This window comes from Dreissena polymorpha, chromosome 2, assembly GCF_020536995.1.
Source record: "Dreissena polymorpha isolate Duluth1 chromosome 2, UMN_Dpol_1.0, whole genome shotgun sequence".
Classification (NCBI taxonomy): Eukaryota; Metazoa; Mollusca; class Bivalvia; order Myida; family Dreissenidae; genus Dreissena; species Dreissena polymorpha.
Window position 1 is genome coordinate 131,134,211 of NC_068356.1, and position 17,925 is coordinate 131,152,135.

General features: G+C 34.1%; 1 protein-coding gene across 1 annotated transcript in view; it reads left to right on the plus strand.

Annotated features, from left to right (window-relative positions):
• Window positions 1–17,925, plus strand: part of LOC127869011 (U3 small nucleolar RNA-associated protein 6 homolog) — a 124,746-nt gene that overhangs the window by 85,795 nt on the left and 21,026 nt on the right. The window contains exon 13 of the mRNA XM_052411262.1: window positions 7,419–7,495. Within this exon, the coding sequence (XP_052267222.1) occupies window positions 7,419–7,495 (77 nt within the window). The remainder of the gene's footprint in view (window positions 1–7,418; window positions 7,496–17,925) is intronic.

The window sequence follows — 17,925 nt, forward strand, 5'->3', positions numbered from 1 at the left end:
CCTTTCAGGCCCTCTTGTTCGTTTTTTCCACAATATTTATGAAAATCAATTTTTGGTTTCTGTAAAAAGGGCAAATGCAAAGACATGTTTTATGAAAAGTCTGAACTATAATATCAAAAATAAGTTGTGCATAAGTTCTGCTTAGTCCCCATTTAATGGACAAGTTGGTCACAAAATTACTGAGAGATGACATTCAAGGCTTAATTTTGAGAATGCATGTGTGTTGAAAAAATATGTATGGCTGGTTACGATATGTACATAAGTACCCGTCATGACAAGAAAGTCTCTTAAACTTGCAGAAAAGGGAAGTCCTAGAACTATATTGCAAAACACTATGGAAAGAGGGAAAATGTCTGCTAGATGTGTTAGAAAGTATTAGAGATTCCTTCTACATGTTAGTGAGGATAGAATGCAATAAAATTCTTGTCATTTGCAAGTTGTTGCAACATACACAGACAAAAAAAAGACATCACTGGACTTACTGTTTCTGATTATTGATTTTAACGACTTACTAAAACAGTTCCATTTTTAGATAGATACACTGTAAACATGTGATTTAAATGAGTTTTGTTTAAGTATTTGTAAATGTTCATCAAATACTAGATTATAATATTTCTGCAAACACCACTTACTATATTCATGTGTTTTGTATTAACATTACGTTAACACATACACTGTTAAATTTATATGTAATACATTTCTGTTCTGTTAACAGTCAAGTTGGGACCAGTAACTGACTTGCACCGCTTGTGTGACTGAGCTTTCACATACATATGCAGCACATTCTGTATATCTCAATATTTTCAGAATAGTGAAGCTTGTTTAATGGGATATCAAATCATGATTTTTTTAATGGGATTCAAATCACAAAATGTTTACATAATCACTGCAGTATAGGGTGCAGAACTCTGGGAAAATGCCATCGAGGTGTGCATACAGTTTGACAAGTGCAAACCAATAATTAATTTAAGAACTTATCACAACTATGTGAAAACCATGGGTAATGATATTGTATCCAGGCTACTCGAAAATGGCAACAACATGTGAATTGATGGCCTAGACAGTTCTACAGGTAGTTCACCCTCAACATTGACAGCTTTTCAGACATGTGAAGGACCATTCACACCACCAGAGTGTCAATACACTGCACTGTCTGTCTTTGACAAGGTGCTCCTGTAAAAACTATGTTTTGAAAGTGCTGCAATATTAAATAATCTCTAAAGTTTTGGAGTTGAATTTGCGTGATTTTTGCAGTGTAATAGATGAACAAGGTTCTATTGTGATGTTTACAAATTTCACTTTATTTGTACCATTTGTACCTTTCTTAAATAGTTGAGCTAAAGTGCTTGTATGCCTATAACCTAATTGTTTACTTATTAATGTGTATTTGAGCAAATTCTAAAGGTCTCATGCATGTGTTTGTCTTTCTATAATTACTTCTAACAGAAACTTTCTGGCTTTTGAACATTAAAAAAAATTATTGAATTAAAAAATCAAATATTGGCATAAGATCTTACTGGGTCCTTGATTTTTGTAACGATGGATGCCACAAAGGTGCAAATGATTGTTACATAGATTGGTATTGCAACACTAATGCAGTCACTTAATCTGCCACAAATCTGAACCAACTGGAACACATTGAAGATTGTTTTACTAGTGAATGGAAGTACTATCTCAGATTGTTTTTGACAAACAATGTCACATCATTATGTCTAGCAAACCCAGGCTGGAGTGCAGGTGGAAGTACTTGAAGATTAAAAGATGTTTAACATTAGGATGACAGGTTTTTTAGGAGATTAAAGTGATAGTCTTGACTCGGGAAAAGTTGGTTCTTCCAATATTTATTTATTGATTTGTTTGTTTTTGTGGGTTTTGATTTAAGTTAAATTTTATGCTTTAAGTTGAAATTGTGTGTGCGTTTGCCAACATTGTTTAAACATATTAAAAAATATGTATCATGTTTTTAGATGTCTAAAAAAATAAACTCACAAATGAAAAGCCATTCAGAGCTTTTTGTGTTTATCCTCTCTGGGATTTTCTCTCTTCATTTTATGCGGATTTGTCAAAAATGAATTCTTATAACTTAAATTTGTTTGGTTTCTTTGCATCTTGAGTAACTGACACGTTCTTTCATATTTGTAATAATGTTTTACTCAGATGGAAAATTTCCAGAAATATTGCAGTTTTATTTGGTTTAAAAGTAAGAAATCTATATATTTTAATTGCATTTATCTTGTATACACTTGTAAAAATGCAAATTCAGTTTCTTTTTTTTTTCAAAAATATTTTAAGAGTGTTAATCATAAAAAAATCATGTTACCACATTGCACCATAGTGCGTTGAAAATGAGAATGGATTGGTTCTAACAGTAACTGTATTGACTTTAATTATGAATGTGAAACCCCCTCAAGATTATGGAATGATAGTGCAAGATTTATATGCTCATATGGCCATAAAGTTTAGTTGTACCATTCACTGGAGTGGAGCTATCTAGGATTGACTTCCTTCTGTTTTCAGTGCATTTGTGTACTGTTGATAATCCTGGTTCCAGGTTTCTGATAATACTGGATTACATTGATCTCCTTTTCTTAAGCTTTAAGATAATTTTCCCCTTGCTCACAAAGTATAGTTGTTTGGTTTCGCTGCTGGACTGGAGGCAAGTCTAGTGCATATCACTGCATGAGGCTCTTCATGCCATATGTTGGAGGTGTGAATGTTTACTTTTTATGGTATTGGTCACTGAATTTGATAATTGAATTCTTTAATTGTTCAATATATGATCTGGAGCATTTTTGTCACTGCCACTGATAACAATTGAAAATGTCAGCATTTTTGTCTGCTATGCATCTGTGGTTTGTTGCTTAGTTAAAAACAGCATAAATAATTTGTGGGATATAAATGCCTTTCCAGCACTACAAAATATGCCATAATTGTATAACATAAAAAATATTTTGTGTAATAAAAGAACACTTTCTTGTTAAATAATATGTTTATCATTATAAGCCTTGTTTCATTCACCATTAAGTGCTGTTATTATTCTTTTTTAATGCCCAGCATTCCTATATACTTTGCAAGAACATAGATTGGCAACTGTTTGTTTTACATCTTGCTCAAAGAATGTAGTTTATAATCGTATGTCTAACAAGTTATGTAACGCATGCTTTATAGGTTGTCTGACAGATTAAGTGTACATCTTATTCTGAAACCAATTTCATGCCTTTGTTTATAATTGCATGCTTCCCAACAGAGGAATTATGAGTCTCACATACAGCAGTAAAAAACGTATGTATAACAGAAACAAGCTTTCTATCTGAGACATCACTGGAATGTGGTGTTATATCATAAATAAACAGCTAATCCATCAACAAACATAGGAAATGTTATTGTTCTTACTGTGATAATTACATTAATAACTCTAGGGGCATAAGACTGGGTAACAGCTGTTAACGATAAAACCTGAAGAATATAAAAGTTAAATAAATTTTGCCAAGTAAAACATGGGGGGGGGAAAAATGCATAATTATAGATATCTATAATTTTATATTAAAAGACATGGTAAAACAAAACTTGTATAAGCCTCCTGCTGTATTTAAATATATAATTTGTATGTATTTGTTGCCCCAGGCAGCTTGCTCAGTAGGTAAAGCCCAGGGCTGTCTATTAGGGGACCAAATACTAGCAGTAATCTCTGGAACACTGGTCATTGGGCACTCACCAGCCAGTGCTTAAACTGTTGGTGTTGTTGTTGTTGTTTTTTATCGAGTGCACTGGGATTGTCTCCCATATGGCCATCGCCCCCAGAAAGACGTGTTAGTTGGTTACGGGGGATAGTGCAAGATACAGGAGACACCCCGTTCCAGAGGTGACCCTGGGTCTTTTTAGTGCCCGGTGTATAGCACCTAGTACACTGCACCTCGGTTTAACGTCTCATGCGAAAGACGATCTTAATCTGTTGGTTCCCAGTGTAAGTCAGCCCAAATCGGCCACTCTTAAGGTTGTGTCCATGAACAAATACCAAGTCATATTTGTAAAGTGTGTGGAAGCTGTCCTTAAAAAAATTGCAATTGCTGGAACCAAATTTTGAAGGCCTTTTCAAACAGTTTGGATCCAGATGAGACGCCACAGAACGTGGCGTCTCATCAGGATCCAAACTGTTTGCTATTCTGATAGTATTCTTGGAAAAAAATCAAAGAAAATGCTAATTTTAGAAATTCAGCGGACAACCTTTTAGCAGACAACAAATTTCCCAGCATGCAAAGGGTTAAACAAAAATTGCAATTGATTTATCAATTGTCAAAATCAGAAGGTGCCTGTTTCAATTGTGACCAAGGTATTATCTTTCCCTATAAAAGTGAGCTTTTATTAACAGACTGATGTTATATCACTTCAATATTGTATTGAATAAATTGTGAAAAATCCAACATACAGATTATATATTGGCAGAAGCAACTTTCTACTGACATTAACATTATGTATTTTGTATGGACATTTACATGAATTTTATTTAATGGTTCCAGAATTATTTCGAATACTGTGGAAATGGTTGTCTCCTTTTAAAACCCGAATTTCATCAACAAACGAAAAAAAGATGGATTTTATAGATATGAGCCACAAGCATTCTGCTATCAATACTTGGTGAAATGTCACCCATGTGCATCCGATGAGTTTGCAGATAATTCTAATTGATTCTGGAAGCCCATTGGTGATCTATCTTGCAGATGAGTGGGAGGGTGACTGAATGAAAATCAAAACAGTTATAAATTTTGTGATGGAATGAGATAAGTGGTATTTACATGTGTAAATAGTTGACAGAAAGTAGAAAGTGCTGATATGAGAGTAATATTGATAAGTGTCCAGCAGTTACCTCTCAGATTGTTATGCACTTGTAAAGTGATAAAAAGCAGTGTGGTAATGATGATGTTATCTGAATATTAATGTTGCTGTGCTCTGTTTGAATGGGTTTTGTCTCTGGTGTGCTGTGGTTATGAGGGATTTGTCTTGTTTGTATTTTTTTTATGACTGTGACATAACTGGCACTTATTAACAGAAGTTAGTTCAAGATGACAAATATCATATTTGGTATAACAGTAATTCTGGGGCATTTTTCTATGGTGACTACAAGTAGCTAATACATGCTGAATGCAGACATAGGACAAAAAATACTTTTTAATCAAAACGTTTGGAACAGTTCCAGCTGTATTAAAAAATTTGCATACATTCCAAGAGTTAGAAATATTGTCTTTTTCCTTCTGCAGATTTTATGTTTTGCATGGTAGATTGAAAGAATTGTTTCCGAGTCGCCAAGTTCTGCCATCAGATATGCATGTCCCATTCATCAGTGTCAGGGTAGTAGTGATAGGAATTCCTTTCTTGAAATTGTAATTAAAGAAACAATCTCTGTTGTTCTGGAAATTTCAGCTTTAAAAGATCTGATGGAGGTTTTGTTGTTAGGCGATAATCTTAGCAATGAGATGATTGCTGTAGATATTGATGGGTGAGAGCTATGGGTTCCATGTTGAAGTGTGTGTAAAGAGTCCCACGTTATGGGTCTGTCTATTGATACCAGTCTTGAATCCATGTGAAAAACATGTCTCACCCTTTTTAGGATGTAATTATATTGGTGAAAAATAAGGAAATGTATTGGAATATTTATATTTAAAAAAATTAAAGTTACAATTAAATCAATATAATCTTATACATGTTAGTATGGTTCACTTTGGCAAACTTGTGTTGTTTTTACTGCCAAATATTACGGCTTATTTGGCATACAGCACATTCAAGAATGTTTTCACATTACATTCCAGCCATAGCATATTCGTGGTTTGGGTTGAGGAAAATTGACTTGCTCTATGGTTCAAATTTGTCTCTAAGTATTGAGCATCTGCTTTGAAACATTGTTACAATAGCTTTCCGAGCATATTCTTAAATGTTGAAGTTGGAAACGGGCAAATAATGAAAGTGATTGGAACCTTTGTCCGACCAATAATATAAATGAGACTGTTGCTGCGAAAACTGAGGACATTGAAAGCCCCACTGAAGTTGACATATTGAAAATTAATCAGCCATAGAGCATGAAAAATTGGCACTTGTCTGCCCCGTTATGGTCATATTAATTCAGCAATTAATTGGAAATGCCAAAAGAGCAGAAGCTCGGGTCAGATCTGGGATGTTTTTGCGTGCAGACGGAACTAATTGTGATGCGATTAATGGCTGTTCACTGGTGGCCGATTGGGAATAATTGTATTTGTTTTCACTGAAGAATGCAATCAGCTGCACACCAAGGAAATAAATACGCCTGATCGGGGGATATTTGCAATATTTGCTGGAGAATTTATGTACTCAATCCTCATCTTATTGAGGCAATCAATGATTGATATTCCGTGCTTAAAATGTCCAAACAGATTCAGACCGCATTCCTCCGTTTAGGGCGCGTTCAATGAAATGCATTGATCCAATTTCTACCATGGATCAGTATGGATCATCTGCATGTGTTAATAAAATATCTTATCAATACTTTGTGTAAATAACCCAAAAGTTAAAAGGATTTCAATAGAAATGATAACTGGAAAAAAACAAACCTACAATAACCTGCCTGTATTGCTGTTGAACCATTGCAGGTTCAGTTTAAAAAAAAAACTTAAAACTTTAAATCTGTGTGTATTAGCTCATGTCTGATAACCTATTGCAGTTACGCCATAAATCAACCTTAAATGCATATTTCAAGGACAATTTATGTTTTTGATGTGTTTTATTGTATTTTTTTGGAATATGTTTATAATTGTCCCCTAACGGTTTCACTGGAGGGGACTTACGGTTTGCGCTCTGTGTGTCGGTCAGTCAGTCTGTGAGTCTGTCACACTTTTCTGGATCCTGCGATAACTTTAAAAGTTCTTAATATTTTTCATGAAACTTGAAACATGGATAGATGGCAATATGGACATTATGCATGTCATTTCAATTTGTTCTTACGTCAAAAATTCTGGTTGCTTTGGCAACAAATATATATAAAAAAAGAATAACAAAAATTCTGACATTGGTGGAGCCGGTAGGGGACATATATTGCTTGGAAATAGTCTTGTATCCATTGTAGTTTTCACCAATATTCAATTGCAACGGTTGACAAAAGGACTGAAAGAAAAGTGTCAACCCAGATTAGCCTGTGCTTCTCAGGGACAGGCTTATCATTGTGACACTTTCCACCTAGACTGGATTTTTAATTAGAAAAGTCCCCATAAAAAAGCATGAAAGTGGACAGCCCAGGCTTAACATGTCAATACTTTTTGCACATGCAGTTTTCTCAGAGAGTGGCTCAAATAATTGTTTGTTGGCCAAAAATAAACAGTAAATACAAATGTAATTAATAAATCTCCAACTTAAATTAGTGTATGTGTTTGTATATGCCATATTGTGTATTGCAGGCAAGATCTGGGAGCTGTACATCCTGGCGTGCCTTGACCTCTTCCAGAAGGCAAGCAAGAAGTCCCTGAGACTCAAGGTACGCAAGAAAACCACGGCTGAAAATGCATAGTAATTGTTAACTTTAAAGACGATAATTTCATATTTTTAGCTCACCTGAGCACAGCGTGCTCATGGTGAGCTTTTGTGATCACTTTTTGTCCGTCATCCGTTGTCCGTTTTGCGTTGAGCTGCGTCAACATTTGCCTTGTTAACTCTCTAGAGGCCACATTTATTGTCCAATCTTCATGAAATTTGGTCAGAAGATTGGTTTCAATGATATTTTGGATGAGTTTGAAAATGGTTACGTTTGCTTGAAAAACATTGCTGCCAAGGGGCGGGGCATTTTTCCTTATATGGCTATATATGGCTATAGTAAAATCTTGTTAACACTCTAGAGGCCACAGTTATTGTCTGATCTTCATAAAACTTGGTCAGAAGATTCATCCCAATAATATCTTGGACGAGTTCAAAAATGATGCCGATTGGTTGAAAAACATGGCCGCCAGGGGGCGGGGCATTATTTCTTTAATGGCTATAGTAAAACCTTGTTAACACTCTAGAGGCCACATTTATTTTCCGATCTTCATGAAACTTGCTCAGAAGATTTGTCCCACTGATATCTTGGTTGAGTTCAAAAATGGTAACCTTTGCTTGAAAAACATGGCTGCCAAGGGGCGGGGCATTTTTCCTTATATGGCTATTTATGGCTATTGTAAAATCTTGTTAACACTCTAGAGGCCACATTTATTGTCCAATCTTCATGAAACTTGGTCAGAAGATTCATCCCAATAATATCTTGGACGAGTTCGAAAATGATGCCGGTTGGTTGAAAAACATTGTCGCCAGGGGGCGGGGCATTTTTCCTTATATGGTTATAGTAAAATCTTGTTAACACTCTAGAGGCCACATTTATTGTCCAATCTTCATGAAACTTGGTCAGAAGAGTCATCCCAATAATATCTTGGACGAGTTCGAAAATGATTGTTTGAAAAACATGGCCGCCAGGGGGCGGGGCATTTTTCCTTATATGGCTTTAGTAAAACCTTGTTAACACTCTAGAGGCCACATTTATTGTCCAATCTTGATGAAATATGATCAGAAGATTTGACTTAATGATATATTGGATGAGTTCGAAAATGGTTACGTTTGCTTGAAAAACATGGCCGCCAAGGGGCGGGGCATTTTTCCTTATATGGCTATATATGGCTATACTAAAACCTTGTTAACTCTCTAGAGGCCACATTTATTGTCCAATCTTCATGAAATTTGGTCAGAAGATTGGTCTCAATGATATCTTGGATGAGTTCAAAAATAATTATGTTTGCTTGAAAAAATGGCTTCCAAGGGGCGAGGCATTTTTCCTTATATGGCTATAGTAAAATCTTGTTAACACTCTAGAGGCCACATTTACTGTCCGATCTTCATGAAACTTGGTCAGAAGATTCATCCCGATAATATATTGGAAGAGTTCAAAAATGATGCCGGTTGGTTGAAAAACATGGCTGCAAGGGGGTGGGGCATTTTTCCTTTTATGGCTATAGTAAATCCTTGTTAACACTCTAGAGGCCACATTTATTTTCCGATCTTTGTGAAACTTTGTCAGAAGATTTGTCCCAATAATATCTTGTTATCTCAGGTGAGCGACTTTGGGCCTTTCGGGCCCTCTTGTTTGCAAAAGGTATTGTTTTCATCATTCTGCTTTAACAAAACCATGTGCTCAACATGTGCAGAAATTGAGATCTATTTTTTCACAGTTTGCAGTTGTAATTTCTATGAAGTTGATGATCAAATGCAGATTCGGTATGAGATGAAATAATCTTTTTTTTCATCCTAACGTATACTCTATTTTAGACAAAACACATTCATGACATGGACAATATGACAGATGATTTTCACAGGTGTATGAAAGATGTAATTTGTGGAAAATATTATTTTTTCACATGCCTTTCAGATAGGTTTGGAGGTCTTGATTTGTTAAAAAATATGGTTTTGTCACTCTCAATTAATACAACTATAAATGTTATTACTCTGAAATGTTAATTATTTACACACTTTTGAGTGAACTTATCATTGGATATCCATCTTGGAATAAACTGTTTTTATAACCCCAACCAATATAGTGGGGGACATATTGTTTTTGCCCTGTCTGGTGGTCTGTATGTTGGTATGTTGGTCTGTTTGCTTCAACTTTAACATTTGCAATCACTTTTTCAATAATCAAGATAGCAACTTGATATTTGGCATGCATGTGTATCTCATAGAGCTGCACATTTTGAGTGGTGAAAGGTCAAGGTCATCCTTCAAGTTCAGAGGTCAAATATATGTGGCCAAAATCCCTCATTTTATGAATACTTTTCAATATTGAAGATAGCAACTTGATATTTGGCATGCATGTGTATCTCATGGAGCCGCACATTTTGAGCGGTGTAAGGTCAAGGTCATCCTTCAAGGTCAAAGGTCAAAAAAAAAATAAAATTCAAAGCAGCGCAGAAGGGGACATAGTGTTTCTGACAAACACAGTTTTTTAAATGATATAATTATAATTTCTTTGATGTTCATTACATACCTGTGGACTTGTGTCCATAGATATATGATCAACTCTGCCCCCCTCCCCACCCCCAGTGGATTGGATAAAATTCAAGGGAGGAAATAAGCTTTAAAGGGAGATGATTTCTATACCTGCCAAATGATAAATAGCAATTTTATTTCAAAGCGGCGCAGAAGGGGACATAGTGTTTCTGACAAACACATTTCTTGTTGTTTTCAAAAACGCTTTATAATGCATGTTACCTATTGTTATGATTAATTTTGACATAAAAAAGTAAAATAAACACCTGCATATATTATAGCGCATCATGCATAGTGATTTTACAACAAAACTTTAAAAAGTTATTGTGCACTATTAAGACATTTAGCAATTACATTACCAATAAATAATTACAATTTATAATAAATATTGGCTGAAAACATAGATCTGAATAAATGTCCTGATTTCAGTTTTACCTTGTACTAAATCCAATTATAATTCAATAACATGATGTCTCTTAGTATTTAACACATTAGTGCATGCCATAATTGCATAGATAGCATCACTGTAAGTGTTTTAGTAGGCACTTGATCGGAATCATTACATTACAGCATATTAATCATTGTAAATGCAACAGTTTTTACTCAAAAAAGTTTCCCTTTGAAGGTTTTAAAGGATTCTCAAAACAGTAGGGTTTCACTTCTGATCTTTTTAATCTGTTTGCATTAATTATGTCTTTTCAATTCTACTGAGATGGTTTTTAAAGGACGTTATTATGATTGTTATTATTATGTCTTTGATACCAAGAATAAATTATCTGTAAAAGAAATTAGTGCAGTCTGGATGTTTAAACACCCTTCAGCCTTCTATTTAAATTCTTTTCATAGGATTCAATAATTAACTGCAGCAATGGATGTGTATCATAATTAATCCTTGTAACATAAGATGTGTCGTATTCTTCCATTAATCTCTCACGACATATTTCCATAAATTCATAACTTCAACACTGTACTTTTAATGATTATTTGTTACTGGAGCTTTTTTACCTGAAGTCAGTCTACCTTTGCATGGGCAACTGGTATAAATTACAACCGATTATATGCTTACACCTAGAATTAATTCAATTACTGAATGGAAAAATGTCACAGCTATAAAGCAGAAAAAATGCTGGGTGTTGTAGACATTTTGTCGTCAGTTTACATTCACTGAATAACTAATTCTATTGGTGCTCATCGATACAAAGAATAATACGCTCAATTATTCTGTTCACAGTGACCACAATGTGTGATTATAAATAATTTCTAATTATTGTTAGCATGAAATCAAATGGTGGTCTTGTTTCTTATGGGTTGGAAGCATTTATTACTGGAGGTGTATTAGGTGCAATAAAAAATCAAGGGAATGTTTCTGCTTGGCGACTGGTTTCATTTGAAATCAAGAACTGTTTGACATTGGATTTGCATATAATAATCTTCAAGGATTATAACCATAATAAATTTGATATATTGTTGTCTTCCTTCCTATTAAGGCACTGTAGGCACACATTTCATAACACATTTTTATATTATTTTGGCTATGTTTGCAGTAAATAATGGATGGAGAACAGCTAATGGTACTGATTTCCAACAAAACAGCCCCTCTCTGCCCACACAGTTAAGTCCTATAACTAGTTATGACATAACACTTCTTGTAATGTTATATAGATAGTGTCATAATGATACTTTTATTGCTGGGAGAGAAAGTTATTTGGAAAAGCTCATAAGAAAGCAGCAGCAGTTCTCAATAGATTTCACCATATGTTTTGCATAAGAATAATTTGTTGATATGCAAGTATGCAATAGTAGGTCTGTAATAGATAAGAGAATTCTTTCCTGAAGTGTTTATTGATGCATTTGGTTGTTACTGAAATATTTGTTGGCACTGTCCTACTAATACATTAGAATACAGTCAATCTTGTATTAAGTGACCAATCAAGGGAGTAATCAAAAGTGGTCTCTTAATAAAAGGCCTTTCTGTGAAAAAGTTTAATTATCGTCACCTAGGTTGGCGCAAAGGAAAAAAAGCAGTAGCCAAATTTCAGCGTTACAATGTCAAGCCACATCATAAGCTAATTTGCTCCGTATATAAATGTACATAATGCTTTGTGTGTGAGGCTAACAAACAATAAACAACAACATTACTTATTAGCATAACTTTCTTGGTATCAACAATAATATATTAAATTATCAAGCAAACTACATAAATAATATAAATTTTTCACCTGAAAGACAAAAGTTGCTTAGTACAATATCAAAATAGACTGATAAACACTTGGGTAGGGGGGGGGGGGGGGGGGGTAAATCAATGTTGTCGCATAAAACTAAGGTTGCTTAATTCAAGTGGTCGCATCCTACAGAGTGACTTTAGGTAATACAATTATGCAATAACAAGAGCGCAGGTATATTTCTTACATTTTATTATAAAAATTAACGATTTTAGATGATTATAAAAATAATATTTTCTGTTGGTTCTTGTTTAAGTTGATATTTTGTTTCTCTTAACACATGTATAAGTAGTTTAGAGTAAAAACGTAACACTTTTCAAAACGTTGTCCCATTTGATGACACAAGTTTCATACTATGTAAGACTATTTTTTCTTGTTCACTGTCAGACATTGAGTGCTAATGACAACCGATCTTTTAAAGTAATGACTGTTTGCTTTTTATTTGCATGCAATCAAGTGCAGAGTATATAATAGCGCCTCACAATAATCTGCAGATTGATAAAAATCTCTGAAAATGTGAACCATTTGATGTTGTGCAAAAATTATCACATTTAACATTTTCGTCTTCTTGACATTTGAACATTACTGGGGAAAAAGATTATATAAATGTCTTGTCATAGCAAAGTTAGAAATAATTGTTGCTAAAATTATTAATTTGCTCTGGCTAATTGTTTGGCAGTTGTATTTATTATAGTAAAGGATTTAGTCAGAGCTATAAGCAGAATTAAAAGCATACATTTAAGTGTTTTGTTATTTTGCATTGCTTAATTTATGGGTACCTCGTAATTGATCAAAATGTTCTCCTAATTTTTCCATATGTCATTTTACCTTATGCAAGATAAGTTTGTACAATTGTTTTGTTCTGATGAAATATTGTGTGTGGATAGTTTTTGTACATAAAAGGACACATCTGACAGGCCAAATTTATGAAGAGAAATGATACCAGGTTCCTAATTATAAATGTTGTTCACTTAATAAATGTCCAAATGCATCTGCTAAACTAAATCAAACTGTAAAGTTATTTTGACTTGTTCATTTGTCTCATAGATATACTTAAATTGAAGCAGCTTTATCCACATGGGTAATCACATGATAAAAAGATGGCGATGTCGGTGCCGAGAGGTATTTTTCATCGTTTAAAACCCTTAATTACTTCTTATGCTCTCCCGAAATTTATTTTGGGGGGAGCATATAGTCGCCGCTTGGTCAGTCCGTCCGTGTTTCCGTGTGTCCGTCCGTGCACAATTTTTGTCCGGGCTATTTCTCCGAAACTAATGACCGGAATTTAAATGAACCTTTATGGGAAGCTTCACTACCATGAGGAGATGTGCATAATATCAGCGGGTTCTGGTTGGATGATTTTTCACAGAGTTATGGCCCTTTGAAATTTTCAATTAACTGTACATATAGTGCAATTCTTGTCCGTGCTATTACTCAGCAACTAATGACTGGAATTCAATGAAACTTTATGGGAAGCTTCACTACCAAGAGGAGATGTGCATATTATCAGCCGGTTCTCGTCGGATAATTTTTTACAGAGTTATGGCCCTTTGAAATTTTCCATTGTACATATAGTGCAATTCTTGTCTGAGCTATTTCTCAGCAACTTATTACGAAAATTCAATGAAACTTTATGGGAAGCTTCACTACCAACTGGAGATGTGCATATTATCAGCCGGTTCTGGTCGGATGATTTTTCACAGAGTTATGGCCCTTCGAAATTTTCTATAAACTGTACATAAAGTGCAATTCTTGTCCCCCCAACTACTTTCCCTTTTATCTGAATATATAGTGCAATATTGTGACAAAAAAAACTTTGGGGAGCATCACCCGTCTCCGACGGTTTCTTGTTTAAAAATGACGCTCACTTTCCAGCCATATCTAAAAGTGATAAGCGTTTATTTTGTATTAATATTCACTCTATCTCTTGACTTTACTCACTGCAAAATTTCTTAGCGGGTCACACAATTACAGCTTTTGCTAAGAATATTCGTAGCACGTAAAGTTGAGATATAGAGCGACTATTAACCCTTTCAGTGAGGGTACCGAATTTTAAAGGCCTTTGCAAACAGTTTGGATCCAGATGAGACGCCACAGAACGTGGCGTCTCATCATGATCCAAACTGTTTGCTATTCTGATAGTATTCTTTGAAAAAAATCGAAGAAAATGCTTATTTTAGAAATTCAGCAGACGACATTTAAGCAGACGACAAATTTCCCAGCATGCAAAGGGATAATATGAAATAAACTTTCTTTACTTTCGTGCTGATATGGCTGAAAAGTTAGTGGGATTTAAACAATTAATAAAAGTTCTAAAGGGTATAAAACTGCAAAAACTCTCTGTTGGCATGGATGTCGCCATCGTGTTTGTCTTTTGATTACTGCCTCTGTTATCATTTTGTAAACTTTTGTGGTAAAGAACACAACTTAAACTATCAAAGCAGATCAATGGCAGAGTGGGCTGTATTATCAAAATTGGGTAATATTGTCATTTGCGTTATGGGTAGCTGCAGACCAGCCTGCATTAGTTAGGGAAAATACAAGTTTTCTTTGTAATATTTCAAGAAACATAAAAATCAGGGATCATATTTTTTTCGGTTTTGTCGGTCCTAGACCGATTGGGGTCATGAAAGACCGATTGAAAGTCCCAAACAGTCGGTCCGATTTTGTTTGCTTAAATTCCCATGTCATGAAATCGATTACACAGTGTACATGCTAACAAACCCTAATCACATTCTTATCTCGATTAGGTGTGATAACAATTGGCTTCAGTCTCTAAACCGGTCAGGACTGGTTTATTGCACGTCAGACCAAGAATAAAAAACTTGTGAACAGCGGATTAAAGACGCATCGGAAAAGACGCATCTGAAAGCACGCTGTTACTATACAAAACATGCCGATACATTTTCCACCAGCGTAATAATCCGGTTATATAATTATGCATGAAAGTCGCGGATCTGATCGACAGAACAGCCGAAAGTTATTTTTATGGGCGGAACTTCACATAAAATAGTACACAAGAAAATAATATACATTGTATAAATCTTTAGTAAAACTGTGCTAGAATCGAAATAATTCGTGTACTTTTAACTTTGTTGTTGAATAACTCACGACCGGAAAATTAAATGCGTGGTTTCAAATGTTTCGCTCTCGTGATTAAATCCCTACGCATCTTAACTATCGGCCGTGGGTTATTTGGCAACAAACTATAACGTACACGAATTATTTCTTAATTATTTGGTATGTTATTGTCAGTAGCCAACCTACGCACAGACATTTGTTTGGTTCAGTGCATGTTTGTAAGCTATTATCGAGTCGACAACAATTTAAAACATCGGTATAGACTTATGAAAAAGTCTGATAAAACAGCACACGAAACAACAATAAAATAGCAAATGATAAAACCAGTTGAGAAAACTCGTTCCGTTTAAAAAAAATGCCTAAGGGAATTTAACTTGTACATTTATTATACCACCTTCATGAATGGCAAAATCAATGGTATATATTTTAAGGTAATTTGTCATGATTTCGGACATAAATTTTCGGACACTTTTTCCCCATTTATATCTGGACCGATTGATGTTGCGGGAAAATATGATCCCTGATAAAAATATACTATCAACATGTTCATAATTATAGAGGAATATGTCATTTTAATGTATACAAATGTATTTGTAAGTTTAGGATAAATATTATCCTTATACATGTCTGCAAAACTGGACATTATGATTTTCTATGAACCAATGTTAGGTTTCTATGAACCAATAAAGGTTGAAACAATACGAAATATGAAAATACTGTCATTTTTTTTACAGTAAGGCCAGAATTTTTTAATAAAATGATTTTCGGACCCGCCGACTCCAATTTTTGACGAAACTTAAATTAGAAAAAATTAAAATTCTTTTTTTTTCGGATGCCAAAAGGTGGCTTTTAAACACGAAACGCTTGCCGGGTTTTAGAAAAAGTTCAAATGAGTTATAAATCATCATAGTAAACCCAGTTTTAATTACCCACATTAATACGTGAACCTCCTTTATCGTGTACATGTGCTGGAATTTACCAACAGCTACGCAATCATTGTTTGTGCAAGAAGTTGAAGAACGCTACAACGCTTTCATCAGCAAAGTCTGCTAATTTCTCAATAATTATGCAACCGTCAAATGAAATCCCGATTGGAATCGATTTGTAAGTAAATATTTTATTATTTCTTTACAATTTTATAAAATTGATAGTATTAAAATGACTAAAAAATATTATGAAAGCAATAAGAAAAGAACAATTTTAATTTAACAGGTGCTCGCAATGCGAAACCCATTTACGCCTATGAACTTTAAACATTCCATATTTTACGCACAAATACGGTCATATTTTAGAGAATAAAATTTTATGTGTTGTTTAATGTAGTTGTAGTGAAGAATTTGTGCATATAATACGTGTTTTTTCGTTATTTTCAATGGGTACGAAACTTCGGTTTTGTTCGGAACTGGTTCGTACCAAAAGTTTAAAAATCGCAAAACAGTTTTTAAAACGATTTCAGACCATGAATGTCCAAATAAAATAGTCAAGTTTATGAGGGTTATTATCGCATTAACAGCTCCTTTATGACATTGAACTATCAATTATGATATCCTGGGATAAACTGTCACGAAGATCAATAATTATAACGATTATTAGGGACGCTATTTCTTTAATCAATACCAAGACAAAAACACATGTTAACTTGTTTCAACAGGCATTTATGTTAAACAGTTCCATTATTAAAATGTTCTGGGAACGAAATATTTTAATTAAGATACCAACTATTTCTGAAATCAAAAGTAGGTTCTTCACTCGATGTACTATATTTCGGATATGTTAAAATTCGGACATATATAAAGATAGTGACATTTATGTGTTGATTTGTTGTATATAGTTTGTACAAATATGTTTTGTGTTATTTCAGACAACAAGAATGGATGGTGGCAATTATCCTGGGCCTTTCTGTCAAGAAATAGATGTGAAAAAAATATTCATTTAATTAAACCTGGAAATCAACCACCACAACTAACAGAAAACCTTTTAACAAAAGGTGTTGTTTTAGAATTTGTGAAATTTGATAATAAACAGAAGTTGATGTATATCATGTCCAAATGACAAAATGTATAAACTGTTTAACAATTTGAATTGAGATGCTTTATTTTCTGATGTTTGATTTATTTTTCCTTTCAGATGATATATATTTGTGTGATTCTAGGTTTTAATAAATAATTCTGAAACATTTATGCAGCATACTGTTACATTATTGTTAACGTTATTATATTATGTTGGTTATCTGGTTTATCAAGTGGAAAAAATGTTATTGATATAAAAATAAAGCTTTTAATATTAAGACTTATGAAGGTACTAATTGTTATTTATGTATTACCGTAGGTTTCCACGTATAGCGCGCAGTGTTTTACCTCCAAAATTCAAATTAAAAAGCTGGTGCGCGCTATACATTGATACAACACTATCCTGGCTGCTAAATTGGTAAAAAATATGTTGTGTAATCGTAAATAATAAAAATGTCCGCCATGTTTTTTCCAGAAAACTACCACCCTATAATCAAGGCTCGCGCTGTCGTTCGCCACTTGAGCCATTTGCGAAATATTGAAAATTTGGCTCAAGAAAAATCCGATTTGCGAAAATACTAAAATCT